Here is a 13,267-nt window from a genome sequence, read left to right as displayed (position 1 = left end):
GGTTCTCATTATTGTCGTCTACTCTTCTTGAACGCCTTTCATTCTCGTCCCCTTCATTCCTATTTCGGATACCCTTCGTGGTAAGAACGGAGAAAAAAAAATGCAAGAATTAAAGTGGGTCACGGAAAAGCTTGTAATGCAGTGAAAGGTGGGGAAAAAAGTTGAAAGAGTCTTGTAGAATCGTCGAATAATTTTATCAGGAGAGCTGTTTTATTTCAATTTGAATAATTCCGTTATTGTTTAAATCTGACGGATTGATATAAAATAACTGCGAATTTCTGGAGACAATTTGCAAGAGAATTTTTTTAAGTTAAAGTCATTTAACGAGGTCCAAGATTTTTAATTCGAAAGAGAATTTAATCGAGAATTTATTACTCGAGAATAGTCATGATTTTTTGTTAATTTTCAAATCTCAACCTTTGTCGAATCATGAGACTATTCCCCAAAGCCCTTTGGCCACAGGGCTGTGGTTACAAAGGCTCCTAACATAAATAATCATGAGGATAATCATCATAACAGTAATGATTATTCTGGGACAAATATTTACAAAATGCCTAACCTTGTTAGAACTGGAAAAGACGATAAGCTGAATATACATTAAGATAAACCCACGAGTTGAAAAAAATATAGTGCTTCGAGAGCTGCTGATCATAAACTAGGTCTAACCATCATTGGATCGCCCATATCTTCCTAGAATTCGTTCTGCGTTGGTCAACCACCACCAATTTTTTTCATGTTACTTCAACATGAACCCAAGTGATAATGAGCCATTCGACATGCACTACTGGACTTGACAATCAATCAATTCTTACGCGGGAAAAAATATTTCGTCGAATTGACGTGTTTGCAGGGCAAAGACATTCAGTTGTGTAGAAAAATTGGAGGAATTCAATTTTTCTATATAGTTATTAATATTTTAAAAATTTTGTACAAATGAGAATTCCATACAAACTACAATTATTTAGCGGATTTGCTGGATTTTTCTAAGAAATGTTTTCCTTTGTGGATTTGAGGGTTGAAAAAAGTAAAGGAAAAATTAGCAATTGTGGGATTGACCGAGAAAATCCACGCTTTATAATTCGCAATGTAAGCGTCAATCTTCCACGATCATTACACTAATCACCATTATAGTGCTCAAGAAACGCAAAACGATTTTGTAAAATATCTTCTTCCCTCGCATGTCGTGAGACGCTCAGCTACTCGTTAAAAATTCAAAACGACACACAGTCTCAATGTATCGTGATAACGATACTTCACGTTTATTTGCTAGTTGTGTAACACGAATAACTCGTGAGTTTCAATATCAAGATTGGAAGCATCACGACGACACCAAAATTTTATTCTAATTCCAGTAATTAAAGCGGTGTAATTATATGATTAGTTTTAACGATGCAATTACAAAAACCAGGGGAAATTCCCACTAATTTGGTGAAAAGAATGTCGAAGATGCAACGACGACAACTGGAAGTCATTCCAGATCATTCGATTTCGTTGAAGCGAACATGAGTTTCTGGTCTGCGGGGAATTGAGAGAAGTCATTACTCGATGATCATTAGAGGGAATTTTCTCGCCGATTTAGTGATGGAAAAAATCAGAATTTTTTCATAAGTCGAGTTATTTATGTTCAATGGATACATAGAGACGTGAATGTTATGTAAAAAATATTATTGCAGAATATGCGAGCTTAATGTTTCCTTTTTCCTCGGCATTTGCACTGATGCCTTGCAAAAAATTACTTCACAATTCCGACCATTATTTTTTCCATTTTTCTCTCATCTGAATACATGTTATCTAGGTATTCGTTTGCATAATAATGCCATCTCAGGTGCGTACCTATAATTTTCCTATTACCCACAAACTCAACAAAGTGGTGATAAGTGAACTTTTTTTTGTGAAAATTAAAATCACGTGAACTAAAATATGAAAATATCGGATACGCAGATACCGTTTACAATTCAATGAAAGTTCTCTTTTTGTCTGTGACTAAAAAATTGGAAATTTCATCAGGTTCTCCTCCCCTTCTGTTCCCATAATCAATTAAACCCAATGTCACTTTCCTGGAAATGACTCCCAAATTGTCCTCGACAATTTATTTCTTTCCCCCAAAGAATCGCTGATGTGTCAAAATTTCCTGTCATTGCTGATCTGGGATTGAAAAATGTTCTATTTTTATTCATGAAAAATGAATGGATTTTGGGTTAAGGTTCTTTCGCATTGAATTCATGTGGCCTTCGCAGCGTATCGAGAATTGATTCAGAGAATTGTCAGCACATTTATGAACATTTCCATGGTTTCCTTGGAGTTCCTTGAGACACTCGTCTCGCCTGTTTGCCATAACAGGTCATCGTACGATCGGATTTCATTGCAAATACGCATCTTACATTTTCCCCGAGTTTTCACGCGAATTCACGTAAAAATGGACAACATCTAAATTTTCTGGAATTGTTATAATATAGTCACTTGACTGGAACAAAATGATATGTCAGGTTTTCGAAATGTTTTCTCGGTTACGTCGTTTCCGTGGACAGTCATCAATTTTCACAGGAACCAATCAACAACGAGGTCCTAAACCGAGATAAGTCGACTTATCTCTGACTCTAGTTTATGCGCAATATTTTCAAATCTAAGGGAGATAGTGGATTTTTTTTACTCACAATGTTTGTAGCACTCTCATGGCTCCCCACGAAAAGAAATTGTTGCATTGAAATTACTGACAAATTCCCTAATTCACGAGGAACAATAAAAATACAATAAAACATCAGGAAAGTCCAGTAAAAAATACGGAACGTTTATTAGATAATATATAGCCAGTTATGTAATTTCTATTGAGTACTCTGACCTTTTAACTGGAGCTGCCCTAATTGTTCGTGAACTATTTCTCTCCGCTCACAAACAAGACGAAAGTAAAATGTTATTACTTCCGTTAATTTTCGAAATATTCATTCAACGCAGGTCAATAATAAAAATTGTCCCATCTCCGTTTACAATTTTGCCATTTAAATAATTTTGAGGCTTTTAGGGTGCGGGGGTCGTTAGAATTGGAAGCTTTGATCCAGTTCAGATGACGAATTTGTTTTCAACCACTCCTTTAGGAATTTGGTCCCGAAAGAAAGCGTCATGGATACTTACGTGGGCCGTAACCCACGACGCCGTCCTCCAAGTACCTTCCCCCCCTTCTCCTCAAGACACTTCCTTATTTGGTGAAATGAAACACCTCGGGGTTTCCGTGGGCGATCTGAAAGCGGCCCTGGCCACGTCGTGCGACTGGAGGAAACGCGAAATATCACCTGCACCCGGTTTTCCAGTCATTCTCTCGGCTAAATGACTTTTTACGCGGATTATAAATGTTGGGAGTTGTGTTGCGTGTCCTATGCGGACAGCAATACCAAAGAAAATATTCAAAAATGATGAATCAATTTCGTCATATCATTTGTCAATGCAAATTGTGTCTCCGAGATTTATTAGGATGAAATTCAATTTTTGCGGAGGTCTAGGGATATCTTAATTGTGTGGGAGACTGACCTACGCACTGATTATTCATACTCATATGATTTTAATGCGTGTGAGAAAATGAATAAGATTTCCCTAAACAACTTTTCTCTCTTCTCACCGCAGTTGAATATCCTTATGATTATTCTAATTATTATTTCACTCGTCCATTTAATGAATTATTGCAGTATAGATTCCCAAAAAAAATTATTTCCATATATTTGACTGAATGTGAAATATTATGCTCGAAGAAATCATTGAAAAGCTTGTTTTTAAGGCACTATGAAAAATCTATAATTCACCAGTCGCCATAAAAAACAAATTAATCAAAATAGCTATCGTAATTATTGTTAACTACAATTTAATGGCATTGAAACAAACGTTTTAGGCTACGGAATTTTTGTGTTAAAGTCCACGAATAAACAAAAACCTCACAAGAAATTATTATTATTATTATTAGTCTAGAAAGAAATATCTCGAGATTTTCTCTGTCTGACGATCAATCTCGCAACCCTCCCAAAGGTGTTATTTCACTTGTTAAATAATTTTTCAACGTCTCAAGGAGTGACCAAAAATGCGCACTGCTGATCGATTTGGCATCGATCATTGAAAAACCAAAAATGGATTATTCTCGGAAACGTTAAATGGAAAGTGTCGTTATATGGATATTGAGCTCGAGTACGTGCAGAGAGAATACTAGGGACCATTAATCTCCCGATTCTCATTATATTCGGAACGAAAACCGGCCACATTTGCCAACAGCAAGTAAACCTCTTGAGACACGACCTCGTATTTAATCCGACGAGGCGATCGAGACGAAATGAACGTCTGTCGATTCGCTGTAAATGTACTAACCGTCAATTAATTTGCAATTAGAACGAAATTATTTTTACTGACGGCTCAATCAAGACCACCATTAGCATTCTCACCATGAAATTAATCATCTTTCCTTTCACTCAGATTTCGTGCATTTTTGATTTTCTCTTAACATAAAAATTAAATAAATAATATTGTGTAGTATTGTTGCTTTAGACTGGGGAAAAAAATTAAATCCACCTTTTTTTCGTGCCTTTACTGAAAATATTCGTGTGCTGCACATCATAATATCGTTTGGGAAATAATATTAAGTAGTTGTCCCCGATTTTTTGCATTTTATCACTGCAGGGAAGGGAAAGTCAACCTTAAAAAAATATTGAAGAATGACTTCATCGTTATTTATATGGATGAATATTTTCACTCAGTACGACCATGTTTTACGTTCGTACGTGAATAAGCAGGCGTGGAGGGCACACATTCACAGATGATGTCATCCTCTCAATGAGATCCGCGAGCATTCAAATGCTACAAAGACCGAGTTGTGCACATTCCCTGTGTCGTGATTTTATTGATCAGATTTCGTATAACGTAGAAACCCACGTTGAATTATACACACTTAATGACACGTTTCTACAGCTTTACTACAAGGTAGCAAAGTCACTGCCACTGAGGGACAAAGTTTGACCTTATGATCGGTCGGTCGATGCCACATGGGAGACTTCAGTACTTGATTATAATTTTAGCACTACATAATTGAGATGTTCATTCGTTGGGATAAACATAGAATACTACAGAACAGTCTCAATAATCTGACCTGTCGTGAACTCCCCAAAGTGCTTATATTATTGATATTTTCCAGGTCAAAATAGCCTTGAGAATCGAAACTGAATATTTTATCTATAAATTCCATTCGGGCGATAGGACCATTATGACACATTGAATATTTTACAATCTGCAACAGCAAAACTTTTTATGTTCTGCAGTTCAGATATTTATTATATTCATACTTTTTTGCTAAATGTTCTTAGCAGGAAGACACAGAGGACAATATCGAATATCATAATATAATAATTCCTGACAATTTTGTAATTTTTATCCAAATACGTCATTATGCGGCAAATTGCGATTTAATCGTCGATATGCATTTGATTAATTATGATATCATATGCTCTGTTATATCAATATTTCCCAGATGACATCATATGGATATGTTTTGAGGATACGATTGTCACAGGGACTTGGAACATATGCAATTTTACGAATTTTTTGATTAAACAACATTCTGTCATTATTTGAACACATCTGCTAATCCTTTGCGTAAAATTACTCATGAAATCATTCTGCACTTACAGGATGTTCATTGATGGGTGTAAAATTAATTCACTCGGTTCTAAACTCACAACAGAAATTTCTAATTTTTTTCCGTCAATTCGTCAATACTTATTTTCAAACGTGATGAATCCAACGGCAATTTTTCTTCGAAGGCACCGAATTGCGTCACGTTTGCGTCTGTGCTTCTCTTAATTAAATACAGTGAAGTAATTAAACGATGGAGATCGACTCTTACAAGCCAAATTAAATTCTGTACGCCTATTGACACTAATTGTATTGAGCAAGTTGATTAAACTCATTACGTGTGTGTCTCGGATTAAGGGAATAATTAAAGTAGCTCTGCTCCCCAGCCAGGCTACGTTATTTTTTACGATCTGCAATTTGTTAATTCTTCAACGAAATTGCACACCAAAAGAATTTAACAATTGTCATCATCATTACAAGTTTTCCGGAATTTTTTTAGTCCTCAGTAATCTTTCGATTAACCGTGAGGGAGTTGGTCAACAACAGCAGGATCCATTTAAACTGAATGGATCCTCAGCGCCAGGAAATGCATTTTATCAGCTCAAGTAGTTGCACTACCTCATTACAGTAGCACATGGAGCCAGTGAAGTCACGCGAATTTTTTTCACTCGAGTTAAAATCCCTCTCGAAAAGCAAGAGGACCACACAGTCATCAATTTATTTGTAAACTTGAAAGTGGAGGCAGTCCTCGCCATATACGACCGTGACACTAAAATACATGATGTCGTGAACAACACGAAGACGTCTGGCCTCGGATCAGAAGACGGGACGAGAGATTTTCTTCAATGTACCAATGACGACGAAAAGAAGGCAAGGTCAATTGTTTAAATTCCCTGATGCATGTTAGTTTAATAATGTGAATGAATTATCCTAAGGTTTTCAAACACAATTGTCGAATTTCGAACACAATTGTCATGTGGTTTTATTCTCATTCCCTTTTATTTTTCATTCTCGTTTTTGGAATTTCCATTGAACATTTCACTGGCCCTTACCGCATTGGAATGACACAGATTCGGTAACCAAGGTCCTGTATCGATAAAGCGCATTCATTACCGCGGAAAGTTCGTTAAAATTTCAATTGAAATTCTCTTTTCTCGTGGTATTTAATTAAACGCGTGTCAGCACTTCATTCTTCATTATACTGACTCACAACACAGCAAAGCTAAATGTTGGAATTTCGCACATCTTTTCTAAACCGCATTCAGATAGAGAAAAATGTCTGAATTGAATATAATTTTTTTTAATTCCAAGTGAGCTGCCTAAGCTCTTCCAATCATCTTTAAAAATCACATATACACCAAATATATATATACGGGAGAGTAATTCACATGCATTGCCAGAAGTGCAATTAATGCATGTTTTTATACCCAAGAAACAATTGCATCGATTATGTGCTTCACCGGTCTATTCTAACAGTGCATATGGTATAATTCACTTAGAGAATATAAGGAACGGTAATTAATTCATTAAAAAGTCAATTAAATACCTGGCGAGCCTACATCTTCAGTTTTTACTTTTGTCTTCTCCAGCCTGGGGCATCTTCACATCAAAATCACTCCAAATCCACCGAGACTTGCCATTCAAAATTGCTACTGCAAATTAAAATATTGAACTATTGATTCACCAGGTCTTCCTCGAAATTCGTAGGTTTCACGCATCGTGACCTATGTATGCCTCTACTGCATCCGAAAACAATTCATTTCACGGTGATAACATTGATACCAACAATAATGCCCGACACCGGATAATTTTGAGGGTATTAAGGACTTGATGGAAATTCATACAGCTTATTTCACCATCAAAACTTACGTTATTGTTCTGGAGTACTTTCCATAGATCTTTTCAATGATCTCCAGTCATGATTACTCGTATGAATGACTATGACATGACAGTTGATAAGGGGATGATACCTCGACGAGCACAATGGAACGTCTGATGGAATTATCCGCGTGCACATTCGCCCAGGGTCGTTGCATTTCAGTCGTCAGGGTAACCGTTTGTGTACATCATTTTGACGCAGACGCCTCGGAGGCGAAGGGTTGATGAACAATCTCTCCAATGCGTGACCATTTGTCCCAATTTCACTACTATCTCCTCATGCACAAAATGCATTGCAGTATTTACATTTGATATTGATAGAGCGGAAGCACAACCAGGTAATACGATACTAAAATCAGATTGGCGAGAAAATTGAGTCCATAATGAGTCGGTTTAGAGGAAATATCGGAAAGAACAAATATAACGGGATTGATGGGGTACTTAAGGGTACCTAAATGACGGACTTTTATTTACAAGGAAACAATTTCCTCCTTTTGTACTTAAATATCTGAGCTGGTGGAGTGAATGCACATAATTACCTAATTTTTACAATAGTATATTTCTCCTTGCTTCACTTTTCTTGAAGATTTTCATGTGATAATGATATGGAATATTGCGACTATCCTGTCGAACTTAGATCATTACGTTTCACCAATACTTAATACTATATTTACACAACAGGTTCAAACTCAAGGTGAATTCCATCCTTGGTCGATAGCACTACAGATGATATATTTATTTTGTATGGAAGAGGTGATAACTTTGTTGGTTTAACACGATAATTCTTCAGTATTTTGATTATCCCAACTTTAGTCTGATAGAGAGCGAATCTGTCCCCTGAAAAAACGGAAATGTTAGTTATTATTTATATTTCGTTATGTCATTGTTAGGTGTGAATTAGTCGAAGTCGTTTAATTACCTATACAATTTTTGGGACCGTCGCCGAAGGGAATGTGAGCCATTGGGTGTCGCAGATGTTTAGCTTCCTCAGAAAATCGCTCGGGATTGAATACCTCGGGATCGGGATAATATTCAGGATCATGATGAATAGCGTACACTGGGATGAATACGGCCATCCCTTTATCAATGGTGAAGTCTGTTCCAGGGACTTTATATGATTCAAAAGCGTGACGCGTTAGCAATGTCGCAGGTGGATCTTTCCTCAGAGTTTCTGGAAAAAAAGTCGATTTAGTTTTCTCAGTTCAATTCGTATACATATTTTATTTCGGTTGTTTGTTTTGTTGGAATGTCCACTGCTCATTGAGATTTGCTAGTCAACAGTTAGTCAAATTGTTGATGTATTTTCATATTAATTTTTGGGATTAAAAAATTAGCTTTTTACATTGTGTTTTTCAAATTACCTTGAACTACCTTATCCAGATACGTCATTTCATTAACGATTGTGTAGGTCAGTTTCCCATCACACTTTTTCAAAGTTTCCAATATTTCTTTCCTCAATATTTCCTGGAATTGAGGTGCGTGAGACAGTTCAAGGAGTGCGAAAGAGATGGTTGTGGATGATGTTTCGAAACCTGCAGCGAAAAAAACTAGAGCCTGCGCAGCTAAATTTTCATCAGTGAATTCTGAAAATGTAAATAGAACGAGTGAAAAATATTTTAAAGTCGAAAGTTGTATGAGAGAAAAAAATGAAAATGGAAATCTCAGCAAGTGATTACATAATTTCAAAAGAAAATTGAAAAGAATTGTGCAGCCAATGATCTATGTTTGTATTAAAATTTCTTGTGGATGTCTTAAATCAAGGTACATACTCCATTCATTAACATCATTACTCTCCTTCATACTGATGAGGGCGTCTACGAAGTCGTGCCTTACAATATTCTCTCTTTTTCTCAATGAAATAGTGTCTTTGATCACCGAAATGAAAAACTTCTGAACTTGTATGTCAGTAGCTCTGAGTGCAAAGATTTTAGCGATGAGAGGTGCTATTTCCTTCACCAATCTCTTCAGCATTGCTTTGAAATTTGGCTCAAAAATCTTCTTCCCGATTCTCCTGAACTCACTGTCGTTACTTTCTAGAGCCTTCACGTCCAAACCAAAGGCACAAGATCCAATGACGTCAGTGGTGAACCTAGCTATTGGCTCTTTACACTCGATAACTTTTCCATTACCAATTTGCTTCTCGAGATGCTTTTCGAACTGATCAGAGCACTCAAGAATCAGGTCAAACATGTGTTTTATTTTGCCAGTAGTAAAGACTGGAGTCAATTTTTTCCTTAAATCCTTCCATCGAGGTCCATCGAGAGTGAATAAATTCGCACTAAGTGGTTCATTTTTTTCGTCTATATGTAGTCCTCTACCCGCAAAAGTACTGAATTCCTTGATCAATATATGTTTTATCAGATCCAAATCATTGACGACCAGCATCGGTTTGAGACCTCTGAACCCTCCAGCATAAGGATATTGCTTATAATCCTTATAAATCTGCTCGAACACTTGAAAGGGGGCTTTTTGATTCAAAAAGACACTGGCGAAATTCCCAAAAATCGGCAGTGGACGCGGTCCTGGAACACCCTTTTTCGTCCAATAATCCAATCCCGAAGTTGCGAAGTAGTACAACAAAAAGAGTGTTGCCACGCCTAAAAGAACTTCCAACGATCCGTACTCCATCGTGCAATGTTCAAGACTGAAGGTAAAAATTCAGAGATATCTCATTTATTATGAGAAAATGAATGTCATGCTTCGACGCAGCTACGATGTTGCACTACGACGTATTATCTTGATACCAGGTAAATATCACCAAACATGTGAGTAATCTAATCATTCTGTTACATTGTCATGCACTCGTAAGGATGACTCTCCTATTTTCCCTTCATTCGCGCCACCGCGACCACGAAGTTCATGCCGATTTTGCCTCTACTTCTACACTTACTGATTAACAATAGTCAACTGATCGATTATGACCATGACATAATCAATTATCTCGAAAAAATTCGCTATCATCGCTTAGACACTCGTGTCGCTTTTTATAAAGAGTTCTCCGCCATTTTACACTACATTGGTCATTTTCATTTACATTTATTGTAAAAATAAAGCTTGGGAAGCTATTTACAGATATTATAATAATTTTTAACTATCATCACTACATGTCAGATTCTTGTGGAGTAGTTGAGAGGTGACTTATCACGAGCGGATTAATTAGGAATTTATGGAATTCCCAATCCGCGCTGTTTATCATTATTCATAATCTTATATGAATCCAACATCACCAGCAATATTAGAAATACTATTTCATCTCATTGAACATAACAAAGAATTATTGATCTTTCCTATGGAGTGATAAATATGAAGACACCCATATTTCATAGATGAATACTGCAGTTATAGAATAGACTCGAATTTGAGATGCACCCCACCCTTTACTGAAAGAATGGGGGGGCTTTTATGCACTACAATTGGAAACGGGGTAAGGTCCGTTGGTTTGACGCGATAATTCTTAAGTATTTTGATGATACCAATTTTCGTTTGATAAAGACCGAATCTTTCTCCTGAAAATAAATAATATAAAATTAATAATTGCCATTTCGTAAACTATAGCGACATTCTTCAATCATTTAAAATACCTATGCAATTCTTCGGACCATCGCCAAAGGGCAGATAAGTCATAGGGTGCCTCGAACTCTTAGCTTCCTCGGAAAAGCGTTCAGGATCGAATCGTTCAGGTTCAGGATAATATTCAGGGTCGTGTTGAATCGCGTAGGATGGAATGAGCAGATCTATTCCTTTATCAATGGTCAAGCCTGTCTCAGGAACTTTGTAAGACTGATAAGCGCGCCTCAGCAATATCGGCACTGGTGGATTCTTTCTCAAAGTTTCTGAAATGAAAAATTGATTGAAGGTAAAGCGCATTAGCTAGAATATTTTTATTGTAATTCAATTAGCTTCATTTGTCGTTTAATTCTTTGTAATGAGTCAAAAACAAATGCGGTGACTCACGGAAGTCACGTCAATAAATTATTTCACGTGTTATAATAGTATTTTTATAGGTTTTTCGGAAATTTGTTCCCCTCGTGATTTATCGGTGAAAAGGAAAAACTTCTAAGAGTTTTTGTAGCACGCAGAGCAGTTGCAAAGATAAATAAAACAGATGATACCAGTTGTTTTATGCGTATTTGATCCACGTTAGTATAATTCCATATAATTATAACTAGTGAGTTGCAATGTGACTGCATAATCATGTTTACCACTTCACAAGTGGCTTATGTCATTCCGCTCTTCATTACTCTACAAACTCACCTTGGACTACCATATCGAGGTACTTCATCTTAGTAACAATTTCGTATGTTATGTTGCCACCACACTCCTTGAGACTTTCCAAAATCTCATTCCTCAATTTCTCCTGGATCTCAGGGACGTGAGCGAGCTCTAGTAAAGCGAAGGAAATTGCTGTCGAAGACGTTTCAAAGCCCGCAACGAAGAAAACAAAGGCCTGAGCCGTCAAATTCAGATCAGTGAATTCTGTAAATGAACAATCATAAAATTAGGCCCATAAGATTACCTGAAGAAATTGGATTTTTGCAACATCGGACTCACGGAATTCGTTAATCTTATTGTTGTTCTTCATACTGATGAGTGTATCTATAAGGTCATGTCGAACGATGTTCTGTTTCTCTCTCAAAGCTATTGTGTCCCTCACTACCGAGACAAAAAAATCCTCAACGTCCGTTTTAGTAATTCTGAGCTTAAAGAAGTTGTAAATCCAGGGAGCTACATCTCTCAGCAATCTGGACATCAGCAATCGAAAATTTGGTTCAAAAATTTTTTTCCCAATTCTCCTGAACTCACTGTCGTTACTGTCTATGGCACTCATGTCCAAACCAAAGGCACAGGATCCAATGACATCAGTTGTGAACCTAGCGATTGGCTCTTTACACTCGATAACTTTACCGGTGCCAATCTCATCCTTGAGATATTTTTCAAAATGATCAGCGCACTCAAGAATGAGTTCAAACATGTGTTTAAGTTTGCCACTTGTGAAGACTGGAGTCAATTTCTTTCTTAGATCCTTCCATCGAGGCCCATCGAGAGCAAAGAGATTATCAGTTAGTGGCTCTCTCCCTTCATCCGCGTTTAGTCCTCTGCCTGCGAAAGTACTGAAGTCCTTGATCAGCACATTCTTTATGAGGTCCAAGTCATTGACCACTAGCATCGGTTTCAGACCTTTAAAACCACCAGCATACGGATACTGCTTGTAATCTTTATAGATTCGACTCACAGCTTGAAAAATAGCTTCTCGCTGCAGAAAAACTCCGGCGAAATTCCCAACAGCTGGCAGTGGACGAGGTCCAGGAACGCCTCTTTTCTTCCAATAGTCTAATCCAGCCGTTGCGTAGTAATACAACAGGAGGAGGGCCGTTAAACACAGGACAAGTTCCAACGATCCGTATTCCATCGTGAATTGTGTACAGATGACGGATGAACGCAATGGATCTCTTTTAACTGAAGAATAAGCCAGTCATGTTTCTAAATAATTATATCTGACATTGGTAGCACGTGAGCACCCCCACACCGCATACATTGTAGCAAATAAACAGCAACTGGTGAGTCGCCGTGTTTTTTATTGGACAATAAGCAACAAGGAAAATTGTGAAGTTTTATATGCTGAATCACATACAGTATCTGAGAAGATTGTCGCCAGTGATCAAAAGATATATTCGTTCATCAATCATGCACACAAAGTACTATAAATCCATTGGGAAATGCATTGCAAATTTTCTCAGTTTCGAATTTAAAAAAATCACCTACACATCATAAAATGGTCAACACGACC

The 13,267-nt window shown here is 37.0% G+C and overlaps 1 protein-coding gene across 1 annotated transcript; it reads right to left on the bottom strand.

Annotated features, from left to right (window-relative positions):
* Positions 1–8,019: 8,019 nt before the first annotated feature.
* Positions 8,020–12,951, bottom strand: LOC135173024 (uncharacterized). Its single transcript, XM_064139599.1, has 8 exons — positions 12,031–12,951; positions 11,734–11,955; positions 11,061–11,312; positions 10,822–10,985; positions 9,249–10,134; positions 8,841–9,062; positions 8,399–8,650; positions 8,020–8,316 (listed from the first exon to the last, which is right to left on the bottom strand). Exons 1-8 carry the CDS (start codon positions 12,887–12,889, stop codon positions 8,150–8,152), a joined length of 3,024 nt encoding a protein of 1,007 aa, XP_063995669.1. The 5' UTR covers positions 12,890–12,951; the 3' UTR covers positions 8,020–8,149.
* Between the last annotated feature and the right edge of the window lie 316 nt (positions 12,952–13,267).

Source organism: Diachasmimorpha longicaudata, chromosome 2 (assembly GCF_034640455.1).
Source record: "Diachasmimorpha longicaudata isolate KC_UGA_2023 chromosome 2, iyDiaLong2, whole genome shotgun sequence".
In the NCBI taxonomy this organism is placed as follows: domain Eukaryota; kingdom Metazoa; phylum Arthropoda; class Insecta; order Hymenoptera; family Braconidae; genus Diachasmimorpha; species Diachasmimorpha longicaudata.
The sequence above is the reverse complement of the archived record's forward strand: the minus strand, read 5'-3'. Positions and strand labels throughout refer to the sequence as shown.

What these genes read in the sequence shown, in the direction of transcription:
- LOC135173024 (XM_064139599.1), bottom strand. Translation starts at nt 12,889, where the DNA reads ATGGAATACGGATCGTTGGAACTTGTCCTGTGTTTAACGGCCCTCCTC. An exon ending in CAATAAGATTAACGAATTCC is followed by an intron (nt 11,956 to 12,030) that starts GTGAGTCCGATG and finishes GTTCATTTACAG; the next exon opens with AATTCACTGATCTGAATTTG. An exon ending in TCTGGATAAGGTAGTTCAAG is followed by an intron (nt 8,651 to 8,840) that starts GTAATTTGAAAA and finishes CTTTTTTTCCAG; the next exon opens with AAACTCTGAGGAAAGATCCA.